The sequence below is a fragment of the Stegodyphus dumicola genome, chromosome 9 (genome assembly GCF_044657685.1).
Source record: "Stegodyphus dumicola isolate Sdum_Otavi_A_Nest chromosome 9, ASM4465768v1".
Taxonomy (NCBI): Eukaryota; Metazoa; Arthropoda; class Arachnida; order Araneae; family Eresidae; genus Stegodyphus; species Stegodyphus dumicola.
In genome coordinates this window covers 140,412,842-140,438,606 of record NC_140776.1, presented here as the reverse complement: position 1 = coordinate 140,438,606, position 25,765 = coordinate 140,412,842, and the positions used below count along the sequence as shown (strand labels likewise).

Below are 25,765 nucleotides of genomic sequence, written 5' to 3'. Positions count from 1 at the left end.
ATACAAACAACTCTCAGTTTTTAACTTTCACTTTTAGACAGATATATTATCGGCATACTGAAATATGATGAAACATCTAAATATTTTCCTTTCACCTTTCACATCAATCAGAACTGTCCTTGTATGAATTTCATTTCCGTGGATACTCCTATATCCACTCTTTTCTAAGTATCTTATTCTAGTTCATAAATTCCAGCTGGCTTTATATACACAATGTTTTGTTAAAAGTAGTATGAAAGAAAGTGTTTGTTTTTATAAAAGAAATATAGCCGGCATATGTTTTCCGTGAGCTGCAGACTCGTTGTTTTGATTGCTGTTGCAACCAAAGTTTTCATTAGAACAAGACTTTCGAAATGAATTATTGAAATCAAAGTTGTAACAATGGCTCAGATACCATTTTATTCTTCGGAAATCGGTTTTAGAAAACAGCTATTTTCTTGTAAACAAGATCGTCGCATTCGAAAATATTCACTGAAGTAAGAACTTGTGGTCATTAAGTAAAATTTTGCCTGGCTGACTATCCTTCATAAATACCGAACACCAGATTTTTCAATTTACTTGGTGCAATTCATTTTCCTGAGAAGATGCAGTCTGTGTTGTTGCTACGTAAGTACATTGTATTTTAACAAATTTGATTTTTACTGCAAAAGAAATTCTTTATCAAATTAAGCTTTTTGACAATTTCAGAATGTCTGCATTTTTAATTTAAAGATATGAATATCTTTCACATTGTATTGTATAGTATAAAATTTATTGTAGATGGACTATAAATCCAAAAGAGCACATTCATAATGCATTTGAATTTTTGTTGCGGTATATTTTAACCTCATTTCAAATAAAAATATTCTGAATTGTACAGAAGATTAATAACACTTTATAATAAATTATAGCAATAATAGTTTTAAATTAAAAAAATTTCTTTATAGTACTTAACATGATCTGCCCGAAATCTCCGATTCTTAATTATATCTCTGTATTAAACACAACAAAAAAAGATGCATTTTCTTACAACATTAAGATCAAACTGCTTGGACTAAATTTTTTTCTAGAAGTGCCCAAGTGTTTTTAGAAGTGCTAGTTTTTTAGAAGGGAATGTTCCAACGACTCTTTTCAATTTCAATAGATTAACAAAAATGCCTAGATTATTTCTGACATTTAACTGATATTTCTATATGCAAAAGCATTTAATAGCGTTTCTCTCATTTAAAAAACTAAAACTGGGTTTTCGATTTCATTTCTTGAATCTTATATTGTATCTGGAATCTTTTCATAGTTTCGTTTGTAGTACGACTTTTAGTTAGCCATTTGTTTCCTAGATGGCGCTACTAAAATGCTATTTTTAAATACGAAAATGAATAAAAATAATTAAGAATACATAAATGAGAAGGAATCCTTCTCATATTTATTAAGTTATTAAATTTAAAATTTTTCCAATTCTACAAATAAAAAGCAACGATAACAAATCAAATTATATTCTTAATTATTAAAAATAATATTCTTAATTATTGCAAGTAATTAAGAGTACATAAATGAAATTGTTTCCATTAATTAATTTAATGCCCATTAAAGTCTTAATTCCATTAAATTTAAATTTCATTACTATCATAATTCAATGGTAACAGCTTCATAAAATAAAAAAAATAATAATAATAAATAAAAAAAAAAAAAAAAAATCAATAGCTTTCATATTTAAAAATGCGGTAAAATTACGGTTGAAACGAAATGATTAAAATACCAACGAGTTTCAGCTCCACAATTTAAAAAATAGCTTACTAAAAGCTGTAGGTCGCCTACTTACATCATTACTAGAATTTAATAGGTTATTAAATTAATGGAATTCTTTTGATTTATGTATTCTTAATTATTTGCATTTGTTTCATTTAAAAAATAGCATTTTAATATCTCTTTCTAAGAAACAAATGACTAACTAAAAGCGTTGTATCTTATACTAGATAATTACAGTTTCGTCATAATTTAATTAACTACTGGATTTATCTACTTCAATTCATTTTAGCCATTTAGATAACCGAATCCTTGATTCGTGTAATATAACTACTTCTTCCATATTGAGATGTTTTAAGTGCATTTGCTCTGCTTATAGAGGTTTAAAGCAGAATAAATAATAATTTAAGCATTAATATAAACCATTTGATAAACGCTTTGAATATTGGTTTGATTAATTATTTTCTTCTTCCGAGATTTTCTAATATGTGTTTCTCTCAAATTGTAAAACCATTTTTTTTTATGCTCGAGTCATAGAATGTACTCGAATGCAGTGATGTGTTTAAATTTTTCTACCTTAAACTTTTTATTATTCTTGAATACGAATATTTGCTCTGAAAGATATTCATTATGTCTTTATGCTTCAAGACACAATTTCATTTTAAATACTGAAAACTACGCAATAAATTAAACATAATGTTCGTTTAATTAAACAAAATTTTGGAGTGTGTTAACTCACTTAACAAATCGTCAAAGTATTGCCATTCATTTGAAGCTGTAACCAGAAATTCAAAAATTACTTAGCGGGTTATATTGGCAACGTTTCGTTTTTATTATTTTACTTTGAAAGACGAAACGGAGAATGATTCGAAGAATCTAATTAGAATCGGAAATTATTAAGAGGCAATCAAGCGGAAAATAATTGTACTTTTAATTCAGAGTTTTGATACAGGAATTTCCTCCGTCATGATTCCTTTTCGAATGATATTTAAGTGATTAGAATCTCCATGTGACAACAATTTTCTTTTACTTCTAATTACCAGTTTTCACTGCGTATCATATAGGTATTTTGTCTCTGCTATGAATTAAAGAATTTTCCGCCATTTGTCTTCAGTGTCACTAGAAAAAAAAAAAAAAACTCAGTTATTAACTCCATTGCATTTCCTATAATTTTGCCTTCTGATTCTTTTGGTGTCATTAATTTTTAAAGAGGAAAGCAGCTATCATTTATTATCTTATATATGATCAGCAATATCTGATAAAACGTGCGGCTAGTTATCTAGTAAGAAAACAGACAGATAACGTTCATCGGTAGCTCATATTGTTCAGTAAAAATCAATGCACAAAATTAATATTTTTAGTTATTTATATGAAACACATATAAATCTATAATTCTGGTCATTTCATTAGATGGCATATTCAGAAATGATAAATATGACATAATATACACGGATAACAGATCTACTAAGTATTTAAAGTAAATGCAGGTAGCATTTCAGCAAAGCGTTTCGAACATAATAAGTCTTTGAAAACTTTTGATGTAAATATAATACCAAATTTCATCCCCTATTTTTTCGCCTAGATTTTTAGCGTCAGAATTTGAAAATATTAAAAATATTTACGTAATTTGCCTTTTCTTAAGAGCGTTTAGGCAATGAACTCCCCTAAATTTTAAAATGCATTTGTCACGTAGGGATTGTTTTCTTTTTACTAATAAACTCTCGAAAACTACTTGCAAATGTCACGCCGAAGCTTTCCCTTCTAATAGTTCAGAACCTCTGTTACAGCGAAGCAAACACGAACTGACATTCAGTCTAGGATTTCGCTAAGTCAGCTGCCCACTCCCTTTCTGTAATTACTTCTGGATGGTTTGAGGCCTAAGGAGTAGCAGAGACAACAAAAAGCACAGGTGAGAGTCAAGTTACAGGAAAGAAGAAACGAAGATATTTTATTAGATTACTATATATTCACATTAGAACGTACCTTTCTTTTAAAGAAATAATATTGTGATACTTACTCGCAATTCATCCATGATTACTGTTATTTTTTATGTTTTTAATTGTAACCGCCTTCACTGGAAGTTAAACTATTTTCTTAATTTTCCTCTCTCGAACTTCGGACGATAAAATTATGAAAAAGAATTAGGAGGAAAATACGCGAGTAAATATGGTAACATTCAAAAGTTGAACAATATTTTGATAAAACAGAAACCGGATTTACAATCCCATAGGCGCTTGTCAGGAATTAAATTTCTATTCTAAAATCATGAAAACACATATTTTGTAATTGAAATAAATAATTAAATGTAATATTTGTTAAAATGTTTTTACACATTGGTTTTATTAAAAAACATTTTTTGAATCTCTAGTTTATCCTAAGCTCTAGTTTATTTAGCTTTTGTTTTATTCTGATTCTGAGCTCCTAACGAAATGATTATCAATAGCAACTAAAATATACTAAACGCATGAATGAAGACACCAAATATATCAATTTGTTTGCTATATGTAGCCCAACGAATTAAAAAGTTTAAAAAATTCGCTGCTATGCACAAATAATCAACTATATCAAGACTGTTTAGTAGTTTAGTTTGTTTATGCTGTAGAGTCATTAGGTTTTTCTGAAGCAGGAGAAGTGACAAACGTGCAGCACCCTCGTCGGGATTGCTTGACAAATTCGCAGCCCCTCCGAAATACGCGCCGAGTACGCTCCCAATTGCATCACGAAAGCATGCGGAAAAAGAAAGGAGAAAATATATTATATACTCTTCCCTTTTAATGCCCGCTCCCCAAGCTCTTCCGTACATTGGGTGAAGGCAGGCTGTTGCGTTAATTGTTCACATATTGGAGTCAGCAATGTCCGCAAACCATTCATATTGTGTAGCATGCTGGTAATATCCAAGCACTTGCTGCAGCATATCGGGACGCATATTTCACAAGTGCACATCAGCGCAGCCACTGAGGGAGGGGTTTCGAAAATGGACCAATGAGTTGCTATTGCTCTTGTGACGCTAAATCTTCCTGTATATTGTTTACGTTTTAATTTGCATTTGTTTCGCAGTTATAAATATATGGCATAATAGTAAAAATTTTGTAGTGCTTTCGTTTTCTGATTTTCATTAATCGCTGACATATCACTTTCGAGATTTTTATCACGCATTAATATTTGGATTGATGTTCACAGCATATTATGTGGATTAAGAGAATTCAAGTGTATATTTTTTTTTAATTGAGATGAGAATGACTGAAAGTATTACAATGAATCTAGTCTTTGTTTATTTCAGTGCATTCTTTTGATTTTTAAAAGTGCAAGATTCAGAACACATATGATCTATTGTTAAAATTAAAAGTTATATGTGAATAAATTGAATATACTCGTTGTGAATAAGATATATTCACTCTGCTTGATGAGTATTTCTTGTGTAGACTGCTCACTTAAGAGTGAGCAGTTATTAAATGTGCAATTTAACACACTAAATGTATACGAATGCAAATTAGTAAATTTCACTTTGACTAAAATTCTGCATTGATTATTATTATAGAACATTTTTCATATAGACTGCAATAAAAAGTGCTGACTTCTGTTTACATATGTAACTGGTGAAAATATTTTTCTCATACACATAGTTTTATGTAAAGATTCCATTTGGGCTCAGATGTTTATCACATATTTCTTTCTTCATCTTATTTACCACATAATAAGTAATATTTGACGTCGATATTTTTGCGAAGTATCCAACATGTATTTCAACCAGGTAGTGAAATCCTCATAATTGTCTATATTTGACCTAACTTCGCAATGAAAAGTTTCAGAAGCAGTCGATGATCCTTTAAATATTTCTTACGAAAATCGCGTGGCAGAATATTTTCAACCATATTGCTTAAATCTCAAAGCACGCGAAAGGTCATGTGACATGACAGAAATATTACTGGATGCTCATTGGTCCATCCTAGAAGCCCCTCCCTTGGTGGCTACACAGATGTGCACTTGTGAAATATGCTATCGGGACATCCTCAATGGCGTTTTCCAAAGTTTGAAACAAAATGTTATGTTCGTACATCTTTCCATTTTACCAGTAACAGCGCCGCTGTACTACACCTTATTTTCGCAACGCGTACCCACTAACTGCTGGAAAACCACGTGATTTCGTGAATGATTACTGATAGAAACCAGGCGAGACTGACCCGACAGTTAACCAACAGTACCAAATATACCGATGGTCAGCAATTTATTCAATCTATTTGCTGATATAAGTTGTAATTTTACAATCAGTGTTCTATTCTAAATCTCAAAATGGGCTTAGTCATCTTAAAACTCTATTCGGATGATTTTTCGATTTCAGAATTAAAGCATTAAATTAAATGATATTGAATTTTAAAGAACACGCAGGAAATCTTGCGTACCATTGTTAGTATAAGAGCAAAGTTCAGTCCCAAATAAACCTCTGTCACTAAATGTCACAGTAAACTCTGAACAGCAGGTCAGAGAGACATGTTCAACATTACTTTGCAGTGCCATCTCTCACTTTCAGTACGCCTAAGCAGGCTTTCTCTCTTAAGACGACGATTGTTGTTCCAATTACCTACATATCTAAAGGTTCTGTGCTGATCACTATTAACATCTTTTTAAACTTACAAATGTATTTGGTCAAGGGATAGCTAGTATATTTACTGAAAGAAACTGTAGCAGCCTTCTTAAAACTTTTCTGCATATATCGACAAATATATCTAGTTCCTGGTGGTTAAAGGGTCTGTACGATAGAATAATAGTGAAAATGTCTTTGTAGCTCTTATTTTTTAATATGAAACCTTGATTTCAGTATTTGATAAAAATAAGTGCATGCTGTAGAGTTCTGAAATTCTCAGCACTTGGCTAATCGAGCGGCAGTGGGAAGTATTGCGGAATTCAAGAAAATTTCGGTACATTCGGGCATTATTCAGGAACATTCTGACACAAAACTTTTCAAGAAAACTTTGTCACCTAGTTGTAAAACTTCGTTAAAAACGGTTATCAATCAAAAGGAAAAATCTTCAAATCAGTTTTAAACATTGTCAGTATTAAACAATAGTTATCAAGAAACTAACCTGTCAAACTCTTTTGGCACATTCTGCGCTGGTGTTGCTAAAGGAAAACCAAAAACGTATTTCCAGACTTAAGCAATTTGATGGCATATCCTCTGTATTTATACTTTTTGAAAATATCCAGATGAAATTTCCACCTTGCGTTTTTGATTTCATATTGAGTATGGCTATTTAAAAATATTAATGTAATATTATTTTGATAAGTAAGCCGCTTAATGTAGCCTAATGTTAATGTCCAGAAATGTTTCAGTTAACAGGAATCTGCAACGTATTAAATTATTTTTTTAATTTCAAATATTTGCAGTTTTCCTCTTTCTAACGTGGACTGGAATAAGTCATTGTTACCAAGACACGGAAGAATTAGTAATACTCAGACCTCTGGCCAAGACTTTCAGTTACAGTGCAGGTAATGTAAAAAATTATGCATTTTGTTAATACACGTTTATCAGTTCTACATATAAAGGCGTGGGTATTTAATTTTATTTCAAGACAACATAATTATTTTGGAACACAAATGTTGTGGAACTACAGCAAGATAACATGATTACGCCCGATTCTTTTGTAAATGTTCTTAAAATTTTTTATGATAGAGTTATTTGCAATTTTGGGTGCTGAATTAGCTTGCAGACTTTACGAGTATAGAAAAATGAAACTAGACATTGGTGTATACTAATTGAGGAGTTTCAATAATCGATTAATATTTCATAGAAATAATTTAGATTTCGAAGCTTAGTTATTTAACATTTTCGACATAATTGCCAATGACTGTGTTGCATTTCTTTCGAAGATGAACCCATTGTTTGGAATACTGAAAGTCAAAATGACCAAGATCTCCGTTTATGCATCCAGACCGAACCACTGTAATACGTCAGTGAATTACAGATCAGGCCCCCGTATTCAGCAGATCTGACGTCGTATGTTTTGTTTGACTTTTTAGCTGATTTCTGACAGAAAATTAAATCTTGCTTCTGAGAAAATGGTATAAGGACAAAGAGAATAAGCAGGATTGATAAGTGATAATAACCTAGTTTCTCCGACAGATCAAGAGATCCCAATACACTGATGGCGAACCTATGCCAAGCGTGTCATAAGTGACACGCAAACCCATTTTGTGTCACACGTATCACGCATTTACTGAGCCATCGATGGAGACAAAACACTGCATAAGACAAAAATATTTGTCTCGTTCAATGGCTTCGTTGTCGCCAACATGTACTCCGCTAACCTGGGGGCAGTTAAAAGACATTCTCGGTAGGTGTTTGACACGGATGACAGACTTGTGATTCTATATGTGACACGGCACCAAAATTAATTTAGGATTTTTCTCAGTTTGGACACGCCGAGCTCAAAAGTTTCGCTATCGCTGTCCTAGTGCTTGAAGAAAAGCCTCGCAATTCAAAGTTATTGTCATAAAAAGTTGTTAGGAACTAAGCCTTCAAAGGAAAAGTATTTAAATTATTTCTATAAAACTGAAAGAACGTTTGGATGTTGCTATGCATGTTAAAATATTGCAGTGTAGAAATTTTGGAGAAATTGAAGGTTAAAAATAAAATTCAATATCTATTCCCAGAATAAAATAACTAATTACATGCATGGCCAATTCTATCAAAATATACAGAGTAAAATGTGTTCTGAGAATATCATTGGATATTTTTCTTTAAGCCTGAAACATGCAATATGTCACATAAAATTTTGAGTTAATTGCATTTAAGAAGCATTTTGGCTTACTCATTAATCACGACGATGTACTTAATGTTTATAAGAACATGGAACTAACCTAACAATTACTTCAAATGCTAGACCATTCGTTGATCATTATTAATTGAAATACGGATTATTTTATACTTTCCAAAGAAGAATGTTGTGATACAGATTAAGCATCCCACATCCGATACGTTTGATACCAGAAAGAATTTGAATATTATACTTTTAAATTTTAGCATATGTACTCATATGATGAGACAGCTTGGTAATGAAACATATTTCAATATAAAATATCTTTATATTATATATATATTTTATAAACAAAGCCTAAAACTAATTTTAATCAAAAGTTTTAATGATTCTGAGTACGATGTTAAATCTGCTTATATATGATCATCTGAAAGCAAAAGTGCCAATATCTCAGCAAAGTGGCAATTTGTAGTTTTTTAGCACCGTCACCATTCCTCATTTTTCCTACCAGTAGCTAGGCTTTCTGCTGATAAGCGAGTATTTTCATTCATGCAAGATTTTAATAGCAATAAATGTGACATAATCATTACTGATACTCAGCATTTTCAGGATAGCTAAGCAATAGTGTGTCATCACTATGACGAAACAACGCCAGCAACACATAACGGCAGGATTCCGTTCTGTACATATGAAGCCTAGTTTTAATAACAATTTATTTCACTTTGCAGTTTTTTTAGCTTGCGAAGAAGCATCAGAAATAGTTAAGGGATCATGGTATGGGGTCTCTTAGAACGATAGGGCATTCTATTTTAAATGCTTTTCCCAGAGTAATTTGCTTCATTAATTAGAAGTTTCAGCTTGGAAATCTTTTTTTCATTCCTTAGAGATAAAAAAGTGTGAAAGGAATAAAATAATGCTCATTCCCGATGTGTAAGAGGAAAAAAAAAATAAGCAGAAAGTAAAATGGTGTTCATTGCTATGCAACTCAACAACCTCAACAAGTAGCATGAGTTCTGCTACAGGGTATGTTTTGTTACGGAATTAAACCACATGTGAGAAATGGCTTAACTCATTATGAGCTAACATTACAGAACCTCTGCTATGCATTTGATTACAGCTAATCTGATCAGATATTTGGATGCAAAATATTTTGACACTTAGCATCATATTTACGGTGACCAGACGTCCTTTATTTCAGAGGACAGTCCTTTATTTGAAGACTGTGTCCTCTAACTTTATTTATTTCCTGAAATAAGCATATTGTCCTTTATTTTGAGAAATCGTCGCAAAATCAAATTTCTCAAATTGGTTTTCTGCAACTCTAGATCGGAGCACCCGCAACGTATTTTTCTAAATGCCAGCCGAGCCGTACGCTGACAAATACGCAGTCGGGCCGGAGCAATGCTTGCTTCTCGCGTTAGTACCACCACCACATAACTAGGGACTGCTTAGTTTCTTTAATCTTTGTGTTCATTCTCCTTCTACGGTTTGTGCGCTCGGCACGTCCTTCGTTCAATGTTACCCAAATATTGTATTTTACAGCTTTTAGTTTACTCAACGGTAATCAATTTATGACTTACCCTGGTCCTAGCTCCTAAGTAAGTTTGCTTTGTATTTTCAGTTTTGATATTTCGGTATTATCTAACTAAATTTTATAGAAATCTTGACTTTTACCATTCATGGCGCCTAAAAGAAAGTGCACTTTCAACCAAGCATAGCAGGAAGAATTTCCTTTCATAAAAAAGGAAAATCGGATAGCGATGTCAGATGCAGTAAATGTTTAGCCACTTTCAAAATTGCAAATAGCGGCAGATCAGCAATTAATCAGCATCTTCAAACTTCAAAACACAAAGATGCGGATAGGCAGGCTTCGACAAGCAAATCTTTAAATGAATTTTTTGTTAATAAAAGAGATAATGACACCCAAAACGCGTTAGCCCTAAAAGAAGCATCGTGGTGTTATCATTCAGTTCAACACAATTATTCATTTAGATCTAGTGACTGCTCCTCCAAACTAATTAAGAAGTGTTTCGAAGAAAAATATTCTTGCGCAAGGACAAAAACGGAATCAATTATTTGCAATGACTTCGCCCCATATTCATTTGAAGCGATCAAAAGTGACCTAAGCGAAACAAATTATATCACCATTTATTCTGATTGTTCGAATCATGGCAACACCAAATTATGTACAATTCTTGTCAGATATTTTTTACCCAATTTTGGAGTTAGAGTAAAAGTTTTGAATATAAAACAGCTTCCCGGTGAAAATTCCGATAGTTTGACAAATTGTATCAATGAATCGCTGGAGAAATTTGGGGCCACCAAGAAATTGGTAGCCTTGTGCGCGGATAATACAAATGTTAATTTTGGTGGTTCTCAAAGAAGAGGAAAAAACAATGTTTTATACAAAATGCAACAATCGAGCAAAAAGAAATTGATTGGGGTTAATTGTGCAGCCCACATATTCAATAATTGCATCAGCACTGCGGTCGATTGCCTTCCGATAGATATTGAAGTGGTATTGGTAAAAATTTACTCACATTTCTATATTTACACAATACGAGTAGAAATATTGAAACAATTTTGTGATGAGGCAGAGGTCCAATACAAAAAGCTACTTGGCTACAGTAAAACAAGATGGTTAACTCTTCTTCCAGCACTGGATAGAGTTTTACAACTATTTGAACCCTTAAAGACTTACTTTTTAAATCGGGATAAATGCCCAACAATACTTAAAACTTTTTTCAATGGGGAATTATCAAAGGAATGGTTATTTTTTGTTCATAATCAAGCGTCAATGTTTCATCAATATATTTTGAAGGCTGAAGGTCAAGATTTTTCAATGTGTGAAACATCGTTACTTGTTAAGGAATTAAAAACTAAGCTAAATTCATAAAAAAATGAGAAGTTTGTTCCAATAGTGATAAAGAAAACGTTATCAAAAGTGCAAGATATGCAATCTACACAGTTTATCTCTGAAGCTTGCACGTTTTATCAAACATGCATTGAATATCTAAGCAATTGGGACATGTGTTTCAATGAAGCAGAAGTTTTTGAATGGATCACTTTGCGAGAAGTCCCTGTGTGGTCGAAGGTGGAGGCAAGTTACATTTTCATATCAGAACAATGTTCGGTCGAAATATCCGACGGTGAATTATTTGACGAAATTACCCTCGTAAAAAATTACATTACCAATGAAAAAATTGACAAATGGAGGCAAAACAGCAAATCCTGCCACCTAAGGTGGGTGGAGATATTTAATCACTTTAAAGCGAATCATATTGCCTTCAACAATACTTGTAAACTCATTGAGTTTGCTTTATGTCTACCTGGAACTAATGCTCCCGTCGAAAGAATATTTTCATTAGTAAATAATATGTGGACCAGTGACAAAACCCAATTAAGTGTTAGTACATTACAAGCAGCATAGCTGTAAAATTTAACTTTGAAATGAATTGCCTTGAATTTCACGACTTTTTGAAGCGTGAACCGGCACTTTTGCGAAAAATCCATACATCTGGAAAGTATGAGCAATAAATTATTTAATATCCTATATTTACATATTGCATTATTTAAAACTCGTTGAACATATTAATGTCTGCTTCTATTGTTTTAATAAACCTTTTGAATTACTAAGTTTTTTGGACTTTTTTTTATCAGGAGGCGTCCATAAATGATCGCAATATTTGTGATAATTTTGACCCTGCCCATCCCCAATCCTCATGTCACAATTTGTCACACCTTGGAAGACCCCAAATTAACATTTGTGACGTCACACGAACGCACAAACCCCCACCCCTAACACAAAATTATTGAGCACGAATTTAAATTACCATACCCCCCCCCTCATGTCACGTTACAAGTGTCCTTTATTTTCTCCGAAAAAACATGGTCACCGTAATCATATTAGAGCTAAAACATTTTAGGCTTTTGGTATATAAGGATTTTCTTGCATTCGAATTTTGTATACAACTAGTAACTTCTAATTATCTAGTGTTCATGTTTAGTAATTTACTCATAATTATCTAATGATGGCTTAAAATGAGCAAGAAAGAGCATCTCAGGCAACAAAATTTCCAAAATGTACGTATATCATCAGGTAAAAACATAACATTTATTTAACCAGTAGTATAAAGACATGCTTAAAGCCGGCTTTTATGGCATCTATGAACATCTAGCATAATCGTGTAATGGTTTGATCCATTATAGACAGATATCTAAAATTGGATGTCCGTATGGGTAAATTATGTTCTTATATTACATAATCCATGTTAAAATGTGCTTCTTCTCGCGCTTTATTAACTTTGAATTAATAATAGCATATGAAATAAAAACTAGGTTCTTCAAAACAGCTCTTCCATTTTGACAATATTAGCAGTTATATTTAAACCTTCAAAAAGCGCAAAAGTACCAGTTATACGAATTTAAACAATCTTCTCATTAACTTTGATATAAAGTCTTTCGAATGTCATTCTAATGGTGCCGTTCCAGCGAAGCACAACTTTTTTTCTTTTATTCGTAAAGGCGCGATTTTTATTTCTCCTTAATGTCTGAAAAAGTCATTTGTGTTTCAAATTTCCAGAAATGTACAGTAATCATAATACTTAAAAGTTATTTAATAATTATTACTCGTGACAATTAGCCCAAAGGGGCAATTTGCCCAGAAGGCCTATTAATTTCGTTTTGGCATTTTACGTTGATTTCCCATAAACGGCGAATCACTTTTTAAATTGTTGCTATTAAATATTAGAGCCCTGCATTATATTTAAAGAAATTAAATAATGAAGAATCTGCATAAATGTGTGTATGTGTTTCCCACTGTAATAAAACAACGGTACCTAGAGCCATAAAATTTTGAATAACGTACGTCTCCACCCGAATATGGACATCTAGAAGGCCAAATTTGGAATTTGTTTCATTTTTTATTTCATATTTTGTAAAGTATTTGCCGTTTTGATTAAGAAACTCAAAGATTTTAAAGCGAGCAATGGCAACACTGAACGTGGGGGATTATTTCCAACACGGAAATTCTATGGTATATCGGTAAATGGTATATCGGAAATTCTAAAGATATGCTCTTTTAAATATTTTGAGATATTGATGTTGAATTGAATTTTATGGTTTAAATGCGAATAACATAATATTTAATAAATAAAGGTAACACACAAAACGTTAAAAAAAGCGTCCCTTAGGGCGGCGTAAGATGTGTGTGTTGAGCAGATTTTTTAGTCAGTTGCAAGTGATATTGTCTTCAGTTACTACATTTTTTAAGTAATAATAGAAGCTCGATCATACTAATTTATTTTTTATATAACATTCAGTTCAGGATTTCAAATAGATCAGCATAATAAAAATATTTTGTTCCCTGGCCCGAATAAATTGCTTAATTTGTTCATTCTTTATTATTCACCTATTTTTAGGTGAAGAAGGCCTTTCAGTGGATTTTCATAATACTGAACTTGAAAAATGTTCTGATTTAGATGACTCAGAGAATGATGAATCGTTTCAAGATAATGAGATCGTTAGGAAAAAGCGCTCTCCCCACAACTGTGAGTTTCCCAAATCTATGGATGATTCTGAACTGTTCTGTAAAACTTGGCCGTCTCGACGGTATGTTAAGTCCTACTATTTTCAATATTATATTTATTTAATCTTTATTTTGTACACTTTGAAGAGTTGTACAAATTCACGCCATATCTAGAACTCAGAAAATTTAATTTCTGAATGCTTTAGACTCGAGAGTCTTTTAATTGTTTTATTAAGACAAAAGACATACATAATAGGATCAATATCAGAAGTAATTTTAAAGAAAGTCAATGTTTCATATATATGCCATATTAACAGATACGAATATAGAGAAAATTTTATTTTGTCTACGAAAGTCATTGAAAATGGGGTCAAAATGGTGTAAAATTTATGGTAAAAAACATGAAGCAAAAAAACTTTGCGTTTTGTATTAAGTTCTGCAACAGAGCTTTCGAATGTTTTACTCTTTCTTTCTCGGCTTCCAAGAAGCGATGAGAGAATGGATAACATGAAAAGTCTCGATATATAAAGAAGAAGCTTCAGAAGTTTCCTCAATGACGCCCATAAAGGAAGGAAACATAATAACAAACACCATGTTTTGAATATGACTTTTATGCAATAAAATAATTATTTCGCTTTCTAATATATATATATATATATATATATATATTATAAGTAAGAGGAATCTTTAAAAGCTAATGCTAAAAAATACATTTGACACTATAGTTCCTTAGCAAAAATGTAAAATCATGCAACAAGCCAGAAACAATAATAAAGTAGTAAAAGCTATCTCGTAAAAACTAAATGTTAAAATTACAAATCGAGATGACTTCAAAATTAAAAAGGGTGAGCGAAAGTTAATAAATTTTAATGCACTAAAAATACAAATATACAGTATATAGTAAATATGTACAAAAAATTGCAATAAATGGTAAATAGCTCAACTCGAAGTTTGAGCCGGATTTATCAAGGGAAAAGCAGCTCAAAACTCGAATCAAGTTAATACCTATAGCGCGTTTCGTCAAATGATAACAATTGAGACTATAAATGTAATTTCACAAATAGAATAATCCAACTTAATGGTCTAAAATGGTTTGGTAAGTCTCAATCATATCGCTCTTTTCCCTAAGCGCTGTAATTTAAATTGAAAATGTAAAACTTACTATTAAACAAGAAAAAGCTTTACAAGAAAGCGTAGTTAGGCAAATGTACAATTAAAATAAAATAGTTAAAAGACTATTGGCGCTCCGTAATGTTAATTGTAAAAGTAAAACTTACTATTAAACAAGAAAAAAGCTATACATTCTAGTTAGGCAAATGTACACTTAAAATAAATAGCTTAAAATGCTATTAGTCTACAAATTACACAATTTTAAGGAATACCCCTCAAGACTGAAAATTATAAACGTTTTAAGAAGAAGAATCAAAAGAAAGATAATAAAAACGCATCGAAATGGATCTTGCAAAGAACAGAGAAGAATACAAAATGGGGACGAAACATACTTACGTCCAGAACAGTGGTATGTTAAACTTAAAATGATCAAAATTGCTGCAAAGGGTTGCCGTAAAAAGAAGCGTCTAAAGGAGTGTGACCAGAAAAGTAAAGTAGTTAAATTTCTCCAATACGGTGAGGCTTCGAAGAAGGGGGGAACTGACGTAAAGAAGCAATAGCCAATGGTTAGTAACAGCCAAAGGGGAAACAAACTTGTCTCTTTTGTTGGGGGCGTAAGAAGGTGAATGACGTTAGGTATTTTTAATAAAATGGCGTCTTGTTCAAAACTGTGTCGTGAAAAAATGTGAAGTTAAGAACAAAATGGCTAACTTCTAAGAAAGTGCTTATCTGGCCGAAAGGAGTTGAAATTGAAAAAATTAGCAATTTATTAATAAAAAGTCGTAATTCTTCGCATTAGAGGGCGGACAAGCGTGTTTGAAATGAAAATAGACCTTTAAATTATTAAAAGAATAGTTATGGCCAGAACACAGCGTAAACACGAGAGTGTCGGGGGACAATTACTCGAGTAATTTATCAATTTTACTGCAAAAATTGAATTAGCGAAAATGCTTAGTCGGAATGAGTTCTTTGGTGCTCTGCATTGGTTCTTGATCCCTTCAATTCACGGAAATATTTGGCCTAACTTAAATTGCCAGTTTGGCATCGCCTTATTACTTGAGTAAAGGACGAAACACCTTCGTATTTATTTCTTAATTATTGTTCATTGAACGGGAGTTGGTTTGTTCCCCTTGAAAAGTCAACTAATTTCCGATCAATGGCAATGATTACTTGCTTTTAATTTAATTACTTGCTTTTAATTTATTTCTTTTTACAACTGAAATTTTGTTATTCATGATTTAATTTAAGTCCCCGTTAAACATTTTTAACAATGAATTCTAACTATGAACTCACTCTTTTAAGATAATTCTACTAAAATTAATCTTAGGAGATAATATAATCAATATTTCTTTAGTAAATAAATTATTATTAATTTACTTTGCAGCAATTGCGCAAGTAGTAGAATAACTCGATTTCGCAGTAAGTGAATTTAAGATCATACAACACTATATTTCATAATATATATATATATATATGTACAATAAGTTTTACCAGTAGTGATGATAATACTAATAATATCTCTTCTTTATTACTCCATCTGTCACATACCAATAATGGCAGCTGATGAATTTAATTTGTCCCATAATAATAATAACAAAAGAAAATAAATATAGAACGCAGCATTTATTATCAAGAAACGTAGATTAAATTAAACAATAAATTGTAACGTTCTTCTATGAACACAAACGCCGACTAGTTCTAAAAGTATTTATCAACAGAGCAGAGAAATAGTTACAAAGAAACTATTCATCAAAATGGAACATTCACCAAAACGAAACACCTTACGTTCAGAATATTCGGATTAACGAAGCGATACTATATAGAACCATTCATCATCACAGCTGGAGGTCTACTGCTGCAAATTGTTCTCGTTGCCACTAGATGGCGTTCGATAAAATAGTTTGGGTACACCCAAATAGTTCTGTTAGAAAATTGAAAATATTTCTCCTGATTTTTATTCTGAGTGTTCAAATAGCTTCTGGATTTTTCAATAGTTTCATTACTGCATTTTAAACTTGTACGTAGGATATCTTGGCTGCGAAGTTTTGCTTTCCGTATAAGAGTGAGCTTAAAACTATTGGAGACATCCTATTTCATTGCTTCGAGCATAACGTGTTGAAGTAGCAGAAACGTATTATCTAGTATTTGTGGAGAAATACTATTATCGAAGGTTATGTTAACTGCTTCTTAGCGCCTTTTCTGCTAAGAGAAGCATGTCTTAAGTTTTCCAAAATTTACCCGTAATCTTTGCATTTACGTCCACAGTTTTGTTTTTACAAAGAATTAACAAGGATACGATTCACCTTGACAATTATTGTCGGAAGCACATTTTCAAATTCTTGATAAAGTCATTCTGTCGCGCTTAAATTGTTTTGCAACTAACGTACTTGCATTCTTTTTCAACTTTTCAGTTTTTATTTGATGCACCAAGAACTGGACAGCCGTAATTCGATCTTTGTTCGAAAACATTTTTTTTTTTTTCATCTTGCTTTTACAATTGGTTGATATTCAAATTAAATGAAACAATTTATCAGGGGATGAAATTAGAAAATAGTTATAATTCCTAATGATTAGGTTAACCTAAAAAATTGAAAGATGTGTCAAGTGACATTAGTGTCATGAAACATTGATTTCGATAGACGGCTTCGCAATATTACGCTACAACATATCTTACCGCTGTATTCGTCAATATTTTCCTTTTAAATGTGAGGAACCGATGGCACAGAAGGTGTATTCAGTAATGAAGAATATGTATGCATGCTCCTCAAACTGCAGAAAAGTGACTGCACCTAGAGCCACCAATCTTCAATCTTATACCAACATAACGTAATCCTCCATTGGAGCACGTCTCGAAGCTGGAAGTTTGAATTTATTTCTAATTTATTTCACATTTTGGGTGAATTTGATGAATCTTTGATTAACAAACTCAGCGACTTAAAAGCAATATTTTGCCAGTCTGTAAAACATAAGATAAAATTTAATAAAAGAACTCCGCGATTTACAAGAAATGTGCTTCTACTGCTCGATATGAAATGTTTATAGCTTTCATACGCCAGTTTGTTGCCATTTAACTAAGTATAAGATGCTCGCTTTCCCTTCGATTTTAATCTATAAACTAAACTATTTAAAAACAGTAAATGTAGTTCTTTCTCTCTGTCGTTATTAATTACTAGCTAAACCAGTAAAATTACACTACTATTTTCATTAAAGGCATTACATAATTTTTCTTTCTTATAGTAACTATTCTGTGCGGTTGGCCGTACCAGAAGCTAATCATTAAAATCTATAAATCATACAAATTAGTTTTGCTACTTCCATGAGACCACAAATATCGCATTTAATTCACCATGACTTCATGATGAAATCTGATTTCTTTCAGAGAATGCAATCAGACTTGCATGTTCGGCTACACTTTGAAAGAAGGCGTAAAAAGGACGATGAGATGTGAGTTTTCAAAAGGGGAATGGTCGCCCACACGTAGATTTGAAAAGTGTAAACGTAAGTGTAATTTTCTTTTTTAGTTGTCTGGAATTTATGAAAAGTGTTTAATATCATAAAATAAGCTAATATTTTGTTCTTGTTTAATTGTCTCGAATGACTTTTGTTAAGATTTTTGCAAGCTAAGATTTCATACAGATTTCTTTAAACAATCGTGTCAGACTTTATGAATAAAAAACTCTTACAGGTAAGGTGATCAGCTATAAACAATCCAAGAATAAAGAAAAGAAAAGACAAAATTCTCTTTACTCGCTAGAAATATCACCCAAAATCGATCGCAGAGAAACGTTTAGAGCATTAATCACTGAGATGTTCTTTGGTCTCGATACATCTGATTCACTATCACGCTCAGGTTTCGGTATATGGGGAGGAATGGTCTAGGAACCCTGCAAACACTTCTGGAAGCTTTTAGGAAAATCTTTGCTAGATTTTGAAGAAACTACATTTTACTGAAGGTTTCAGAACGTTACCACGAAAGTGGGCAGGAAAGCTTTGTTTGTTATTTTAAAAAAGTCGCCGAAGCTAGTAAGCTTGGCAATAATAATTGTCGCCAAGTTCTGGTAGGAGGTTTCTTGCCCATATCTCCTTTTAGCCCTGAACTATTTTTGCAGTGTCCACACCAAACAACTCAGAATTCAAAATTCTGCAAAAGAATGTATAAACCAAACTGATCTAAACAGAAAAATGCCAACAAATTCATAATTGAATAAAGTATACAATAAGCAGCCACAAAATAACCATACAAAAGACACTCAATTAAATCAATATATTAAATAAAAAATAGCAAATGTTCAATTAAAAAAATACATAAAAAACAAATCACAACGAACAACAGAAAATATTTGCATAATTTATATAAGCATATTGTTTTTACTAAGACATTTCCAACAAATCAAGCCGTAGAATATGATATGACTTCATAGCATGGAATAAACGCGCAGCTTAGATTCGAAGAAGTGTACAAGGTAAGTTATGAAAGATATTAGCAATCAATATGATGCGATCATGTTTTCCTTTAACAGGAATGAATGCATATTTTATTTATTTCTCGATTATTTAAATTTTCAGATGATTGGCTAAATTTAATTTTTAATCTCTTCCAGCATTCGTTGATTGTACTGTCAGCTTAGGACCAGGAGGAGCAATGAAATGCCATACAAATTTCATGGATCATGGACCTATATGTGAGATATCGTGTCAACATTATGAGGATAAACCTGCTGTTGAGAAAGCTAAATATCAATGTGATATTAACGGAAAATGGAAACCGAAACTGCCTTTTTGTGCTACCCCTGGAACTGGTAAATATGAAAATGTCTCTCATTATTAACATATGTCTGTATTATTATCTGATACTGTGATAAATGTTGCTAAATATTTTCTTCAGAGTAAGTTAAACGTAAGGTTTCTTTCCTTATAAAGATAGGAAAGAGTTGCCCTGAAAATGCTTGTAATCTGCCTTAAATATGAAAAATATTGTATTGTTGCACTCTACGGATTCGTGGATTTAGAGCAATTGATGATAACACTTGCTGAAGAATCAAAGCACACTTTATTCGCCATTAAGCACTATTACACAGGACAGTTCCAAAGACATGTTTAGACTTGTCGAAAAACTATGAGAAACATGCGGAAACAATTAGCAACAAAGCCTTCATGCTATAACGGAGGAGCCAGCTTCACGACAAAGAACTAAAGTACAGCTCCCGACTCGGTCGATCGCTCGCAAGCTAATCTCTGAAATCAAAACACTACTTTCTCCCCGTGCAGGCAGGATATGTACAGATTTTAACCTACCTTTGAGAATATTCCCGAAACAACTGCTAAAAATACGTTCTAAAATATTCTCGCTCCGTCTATGACATATCGCCAATTTTTTTGCCAAACATCGCCAAATATACGAAACGCAAAAAAAAAAAAAAAAAAAAAAAAAAAAAAAAAAAAAAAAAAAAAAAATGGCCGCCCTGCCTTTCCTGCTACTTTCTGGCAACCTTAAGCTCGCCGTTTAGCTATCTCACCGGGTCGTCGCTGAGCATTTCTCAGTGGTATTTTAAAAACATTTTAACAACTTGAAAATTTGGAAATGGTTTAGTGAAAGTTCACTACACCGATACCGAAAAAATGCATGTGTTTGTGTAACCTTATATTTTATTCAGGTGGTTTCAAAGATATATTTAGTGGCCAGAGTATGATGGAAAAATGAAAGTGAGTTTAAAAATTTTTAAGAAGACAAAAATAAAACTTGTTCTTGAAACTTGTAAAAGTTTTTCAAGGATTTAAACAATGAAAACAGACAGCTTGCATCTTCAATATATGAGCAGAATTTCTGCCGTTAAGTTGCGTAGTTGCGTGACTGTATTAAACGTGATAGTTTAATCTGAAACTAAGTAAATTCATATTCTTTTAACATGAATGTTAAAGGGTAAGTGCTAAATTACCACAATACCGTTTAGTTTTAAGCTTCGTATATGATTGACATATCCATATGGACATGGATTTTAGCAAGATTAATATACTACAAGGTTTGTTGTTTTATGACATCACTGCTGCAGCAGCTGAAATGTACCAATTACTTGACAATCTATATTTGATTTTTGAATCATATAGCATATTTCTTCTAAGAGTTGTATCAAAGCAAAGAAAAATAGAATAAACGCAGTAAATTATATTTTTGTAAGATCGAAACCATATATATATATATGTATAAATTTAAACAAATTTAAATTCTAATCAAATACGTATAAAAGTAAAAAAAGTAGAAAAGCAAATTTAATTCTAAAAAAAGGAAAAAAGCAAAAATAATTAAAAATAATTTAAAAATATGCAAACATGTAAAAGATTTAATTCTCGAACTAATCTACAATATCATTTAAATTCAGAAGCATAAACAAATCAAGTGTAAAATCTATCCATGAAAATAAATCTACTAATTTTGATACGAGCCGTTATAAAAGTAAAGAGGGAGCTAACCTACAATACAGTGAATTTTTAAAGTAAAAATTCTTAATTCAATTTTTGGACAGAAAAATTTTAAAAAACTGGGAATTTAAACGTTATTGCTAATTAATTCACTAAATTAATAAAAAATGAAATATTGTATTAAACTATTTAAGTTAATTAAACTAAATTATTTAGAGAGCGAGTTTAAAATAAAAACAAAACTATTAGAAAAAGGAAAAGAAAGTTGTTTTTAATAAAAGAGAAACAAACCAGGTAATTAGCGTTAAAGCTGCTAAGTACAAACAAAATTGTTTCAAAAGAATAAATTGAGTTTAATTAAAAAATAAATTTAAATACATATTTAATTAAATATTCTTTGCGCCATTGCTGCAAGGAATGAAATTTAAATTTAAACAAATTTAAATTCTAAACAAATACGTATAAAAGTAAAAAAGTAGAAAAGCAAATTTAAATTCTAAAAAAAGGAAAAAAGCCAAAATAATTTAAAATAATTTAAAAATATGCAAACATGTAAAAGATTTAATTCTCGAACTAATCTACAATATCATTTAAATTCAGAAGCATAAGCAAATCAAGTGTAAAATCTATCCATGAAAATAAATTTACTAATTTTGATACGAGCCGTTATAAAAGTAAAGAGGGAGCTAACCTACAATACAGTGAATTTTTAAAGTAAAAATTTTTAACTCAATTTTTTTATTTACAAATGGATTATTGAATTTATCTCCCTAGATGAGATTAGTGGAATTGTAGTAGAATGAAGTAACTTGAAGCATTGTAATTGAATTTTGAAATAATTTTTTTAAAGGAGCTGAATTTTCTTTAAAAAATTATTTCAAAATTCAATGACAATGCTTCAAGTTACTTCATTCCACTACAATTCTACTAACCTTATCTAAGGAGATAATACGCAATAATCCATTGGTAAATAAATTACTATTTTATTGCGCTAGTATTAGGAAACCTATTACGATTTAACGATTTATTAATATATTGAATTTAATTCAAACTTATATATATATATATATATATATATATATATATATATATATATATATATATATATATATATATATATATAAGGAGGGCTGTCTGAAAAGTTTCTGATCTCAGTATGTAGATCGCACCTCAAATCAACCGAAGTGGGGGCGGACGTGTTTGGGTATCACTTGATAACTATAGTTCGACCGCCTCATCCGCGACCATGAGCGCAAACACGCATGCACCATTCGGACCGAATTATTCTCAAAATAGGGTCGAAGGATGGGGACTTTCTTTCCCTCTTTCCGGAGAAGAGAAGACCTTTCACGTCGCAGCAAGTAATACCGCCCCTTTTGGACGAGTCTATATGTTTTGGCAGAATGCCAACCAGGGTTGCGCTTGAGACGGTCGAAATATACCAATCAAAATTTCAGCTATTTTGAATGCGACTTTTTTTGTTTAACAATCACTGTATCGACTATCGTGCTGCCATTAGATACCTGTTTTTAAAAAGTAATATGCCTGCTCAGATTAAAGAGGAGTTAGACACACTATATGAGGACACTGCAACATCATTTACCACTGTGAACGTTTGGGCAACTAAATTTAAACGTGGGCGTACCAGATTGTCAGATGATGAACGTTCAGGACGGCCAAAAACAGCAACCACTAAAAAATTCATCGCTAAAATCCACCAAATGGTGCTGACAACCATCAAATCAGGGTTAGAGAGATATCAAAGGCTATTAGCATGTCCAAAGAACGTGCTTCCCACATATTGAACTAAGACTTATATATGCGCAAGCTGGCTGCACGTTGCTCACTTTGAACCGAAAACGTGTCTGAATGAACATTTGCATCGTTCTGTCGGAGTTCTTTCGAGTATTAATCACTGTAGATGAAACCTGGATTTATGATTACAATCCAGAAACAAAAGCACAGTCAAAACAGTGGACTGCAAAGGAAGAATCGGCTCCAAAAAGGGCAAAAAGTGTTCTTTCTGCTGGAAAAGTGATGGCAACAATTTTCTGGGACAGCCATGGAATTGTCTCAATAGATGATCTTGGAAAGCGAAAACCATTGCCGGTGCATACTGTGCAACGTTACTTGACAAGCTGAAAACAGAACTCACGGAAAAACGGTCACATTTGCAAAAGAAAAAAAGTTTTGTTTTCACCAAGACAGTGCTCCATCTCATACCTCATTGGTTGCAACAGCGAAAATCCACGAATTACGGTTTGAACTGCTTGATCACTCCTTCCCCCGCCCCTATTCGCAAGAACCGGCACAAAGTGACTGTTCTGTTTCCTAAGCTAAAAGAAGCACTTGGAGGGCAAAATTTTCGTCAAATGAAGAGACATTACAGAGAAAGATTCTACATTTTATTTGGGCTGGTTAAAAGGATGGGAGCATAGCTGGAAGAAATTACAAGGAGACTATGTCGGAAAATAAAGCTAATTTTGGAGAAGAAATGTCTTTTTTCTTTGTTAGGTCGGTAAGTTTCTACTTATATATACATATACACGAGGAAAAATCAGACAATAAGTTTCTTAATTTTAAGTGTTAGTTTATGTATTTATTATAGAGTTAGTTTATAGGAAAAAAAAATCGGATTCGTGTAGTGTGCTGTTATGGTATACATATATGTGTCTTCTAGCGTAAGTTATGAAGGTGTGTCAGCACGATGGCTTATATGACATAGGACTTCAGAAAACAACAGTATAAGATGGCCTACCCTATGAAAGAACTTACCATTGGAATAAAATCATCCAGGAATGATCAAACTGTTGGGTACTGGAAAGTGAAGCTTAAACATGATTGTCTTTCCCTTCAGTGTAAAGTCAGTAGTTCCCTTATGAATGTCCCATTCAATGAAACTCACAGACATAGAATTTTAGTAGAAATAAGGATACAAAATATGTGTGCATAGGTAGCGAAATACAAGTTTACTACAAAATGTCCTCTTCCGTGATGTCACTGAATCATAATTTGCTCAAAACAATAATGTTCTTCTCTCTTTATGCCTCGTTTCTTCCACTTACGCCAAGCGACGTCTCCTGTGCCAAGTGAAGTCACTGAAAGCGAAAGGTGGAAAGAATCTAACCGTGTTTGTCAACGGACGCAGTTAAACAGTCAGTTACAGTATTCCCCTCCCTTGGAAAATCTAGGCATTTTTGCAGCTCTGACAAACTGGTACTGGATTTGAAGGAGACTGTGTTCAATAATGCTTTATGTATTTCTGTGTTATAGATATCTGTGCCCATGTTCTAGTACTATAAATGTATAAAAATTATTTTAAGATTTTCAACATATAAGGAATTAAAAATCTCTAAACTATTTTGACATTATGTTACATTATTATTTTATTCTCTATGTAGGTATAACGCTGGTAAATCCTCCGTCACAAGTAAGACGATACCGTCATTAGCATTGATTGTAAGACTCATTTCTCTGAAATGCTAAGTTATTCGATTCTATTTCGAAACTTATTTTGTAAATAACTCAATAAAAGGATTTAAGCATTGACTACCTTTCTTTATATATGTACTAGAACAGGAATTTGTTTACACCTGCATTCAACAAAGTCACATACAATATTCAGTTCCACAGAGTTGTTGACATCATATTTACCTGTAAACCAAAAGTTTTCAATGATGCAAAAGTATTAATTAAGCTTAAAAACAGACAAATAAATCATATAAGGCTTTTAAAATAGTATATATTTTCATTTAATTAATGTTAAAAAGATGATCTAGCCACATTTAAAAATTCATACAAATATGTGTACACTGTAGCATAATTATATTTGTAATAATTCATCAATTTGTAACACATTTGTTACACACTTACATAAAACGTTTACAAGCGAATAGCAGTATAACAAACCGGAACACAAGATTTTCCAGACTCTTCGACGAAGAATAGCATTCGTTTTCTTTTTTTTTAAGTCAGCTCTTTTCTGTTTTGTATTTTCGGTTTTTAACTACAGCACTTAGCGGTTACTTTGTATGTACAGTAGACGTTGCTTAATGTAATCGCGGTTAATGTTATCATTCGAATATTGTATTGAATTATAAGCCCGTTTGTACGCGAAAACATAGAAAATACATCATTTATTGTGATTGTTTAAAATATTGTAGAGTAATTTTTCAAACTGAAGTAAAGTCGCTGAATGAAGTCAAAATAGGTTATAAATTTTAGCAAGTGACAGAGA

The 25,765-nt window shown here is 32.0% G+C and overlaps 1 protein-coding gene across 2 annotated transcripts; it reads left to right on the top strand.

Annotated features, from left to right (window-relative positions):
- Window positions 1–25,091, top strand: LOC118185327 (uncharacterized). 2 transcript variants are annotated; one of them, XM_035355168.2, is made up of 6 exons: window positions 1–606; window positions 7,105–7,206; window positions 13,955–14,084; window positions 18,491–18,609; window positions 19,713–19,910; window positions 24,930–25,091. In XM_035355168.2, the coding sequence occupies exons 1-6, from the start codon at window positions 585–587 to the stop codon at window positions 24,977–24,979; spliced, it is 621 nt and encodes a 206-aa protein (XP_035211059.1). In that variant the 5' UTR covers window positions 1–584; the 3' UTR covers window positions 24,980–25,091. The 2 variants fall into 2 exon arrangements, with proteins under 2 accessions (XP_035211059.1, XP_035211058.1); XM_035355167.2 differs by having other exon boundaries at window positions 6–606; window positions 13,895–14,084.
- The last annotated feature ends 674 nt before the right edge of the window (window positions 25,092–25,765 follow it).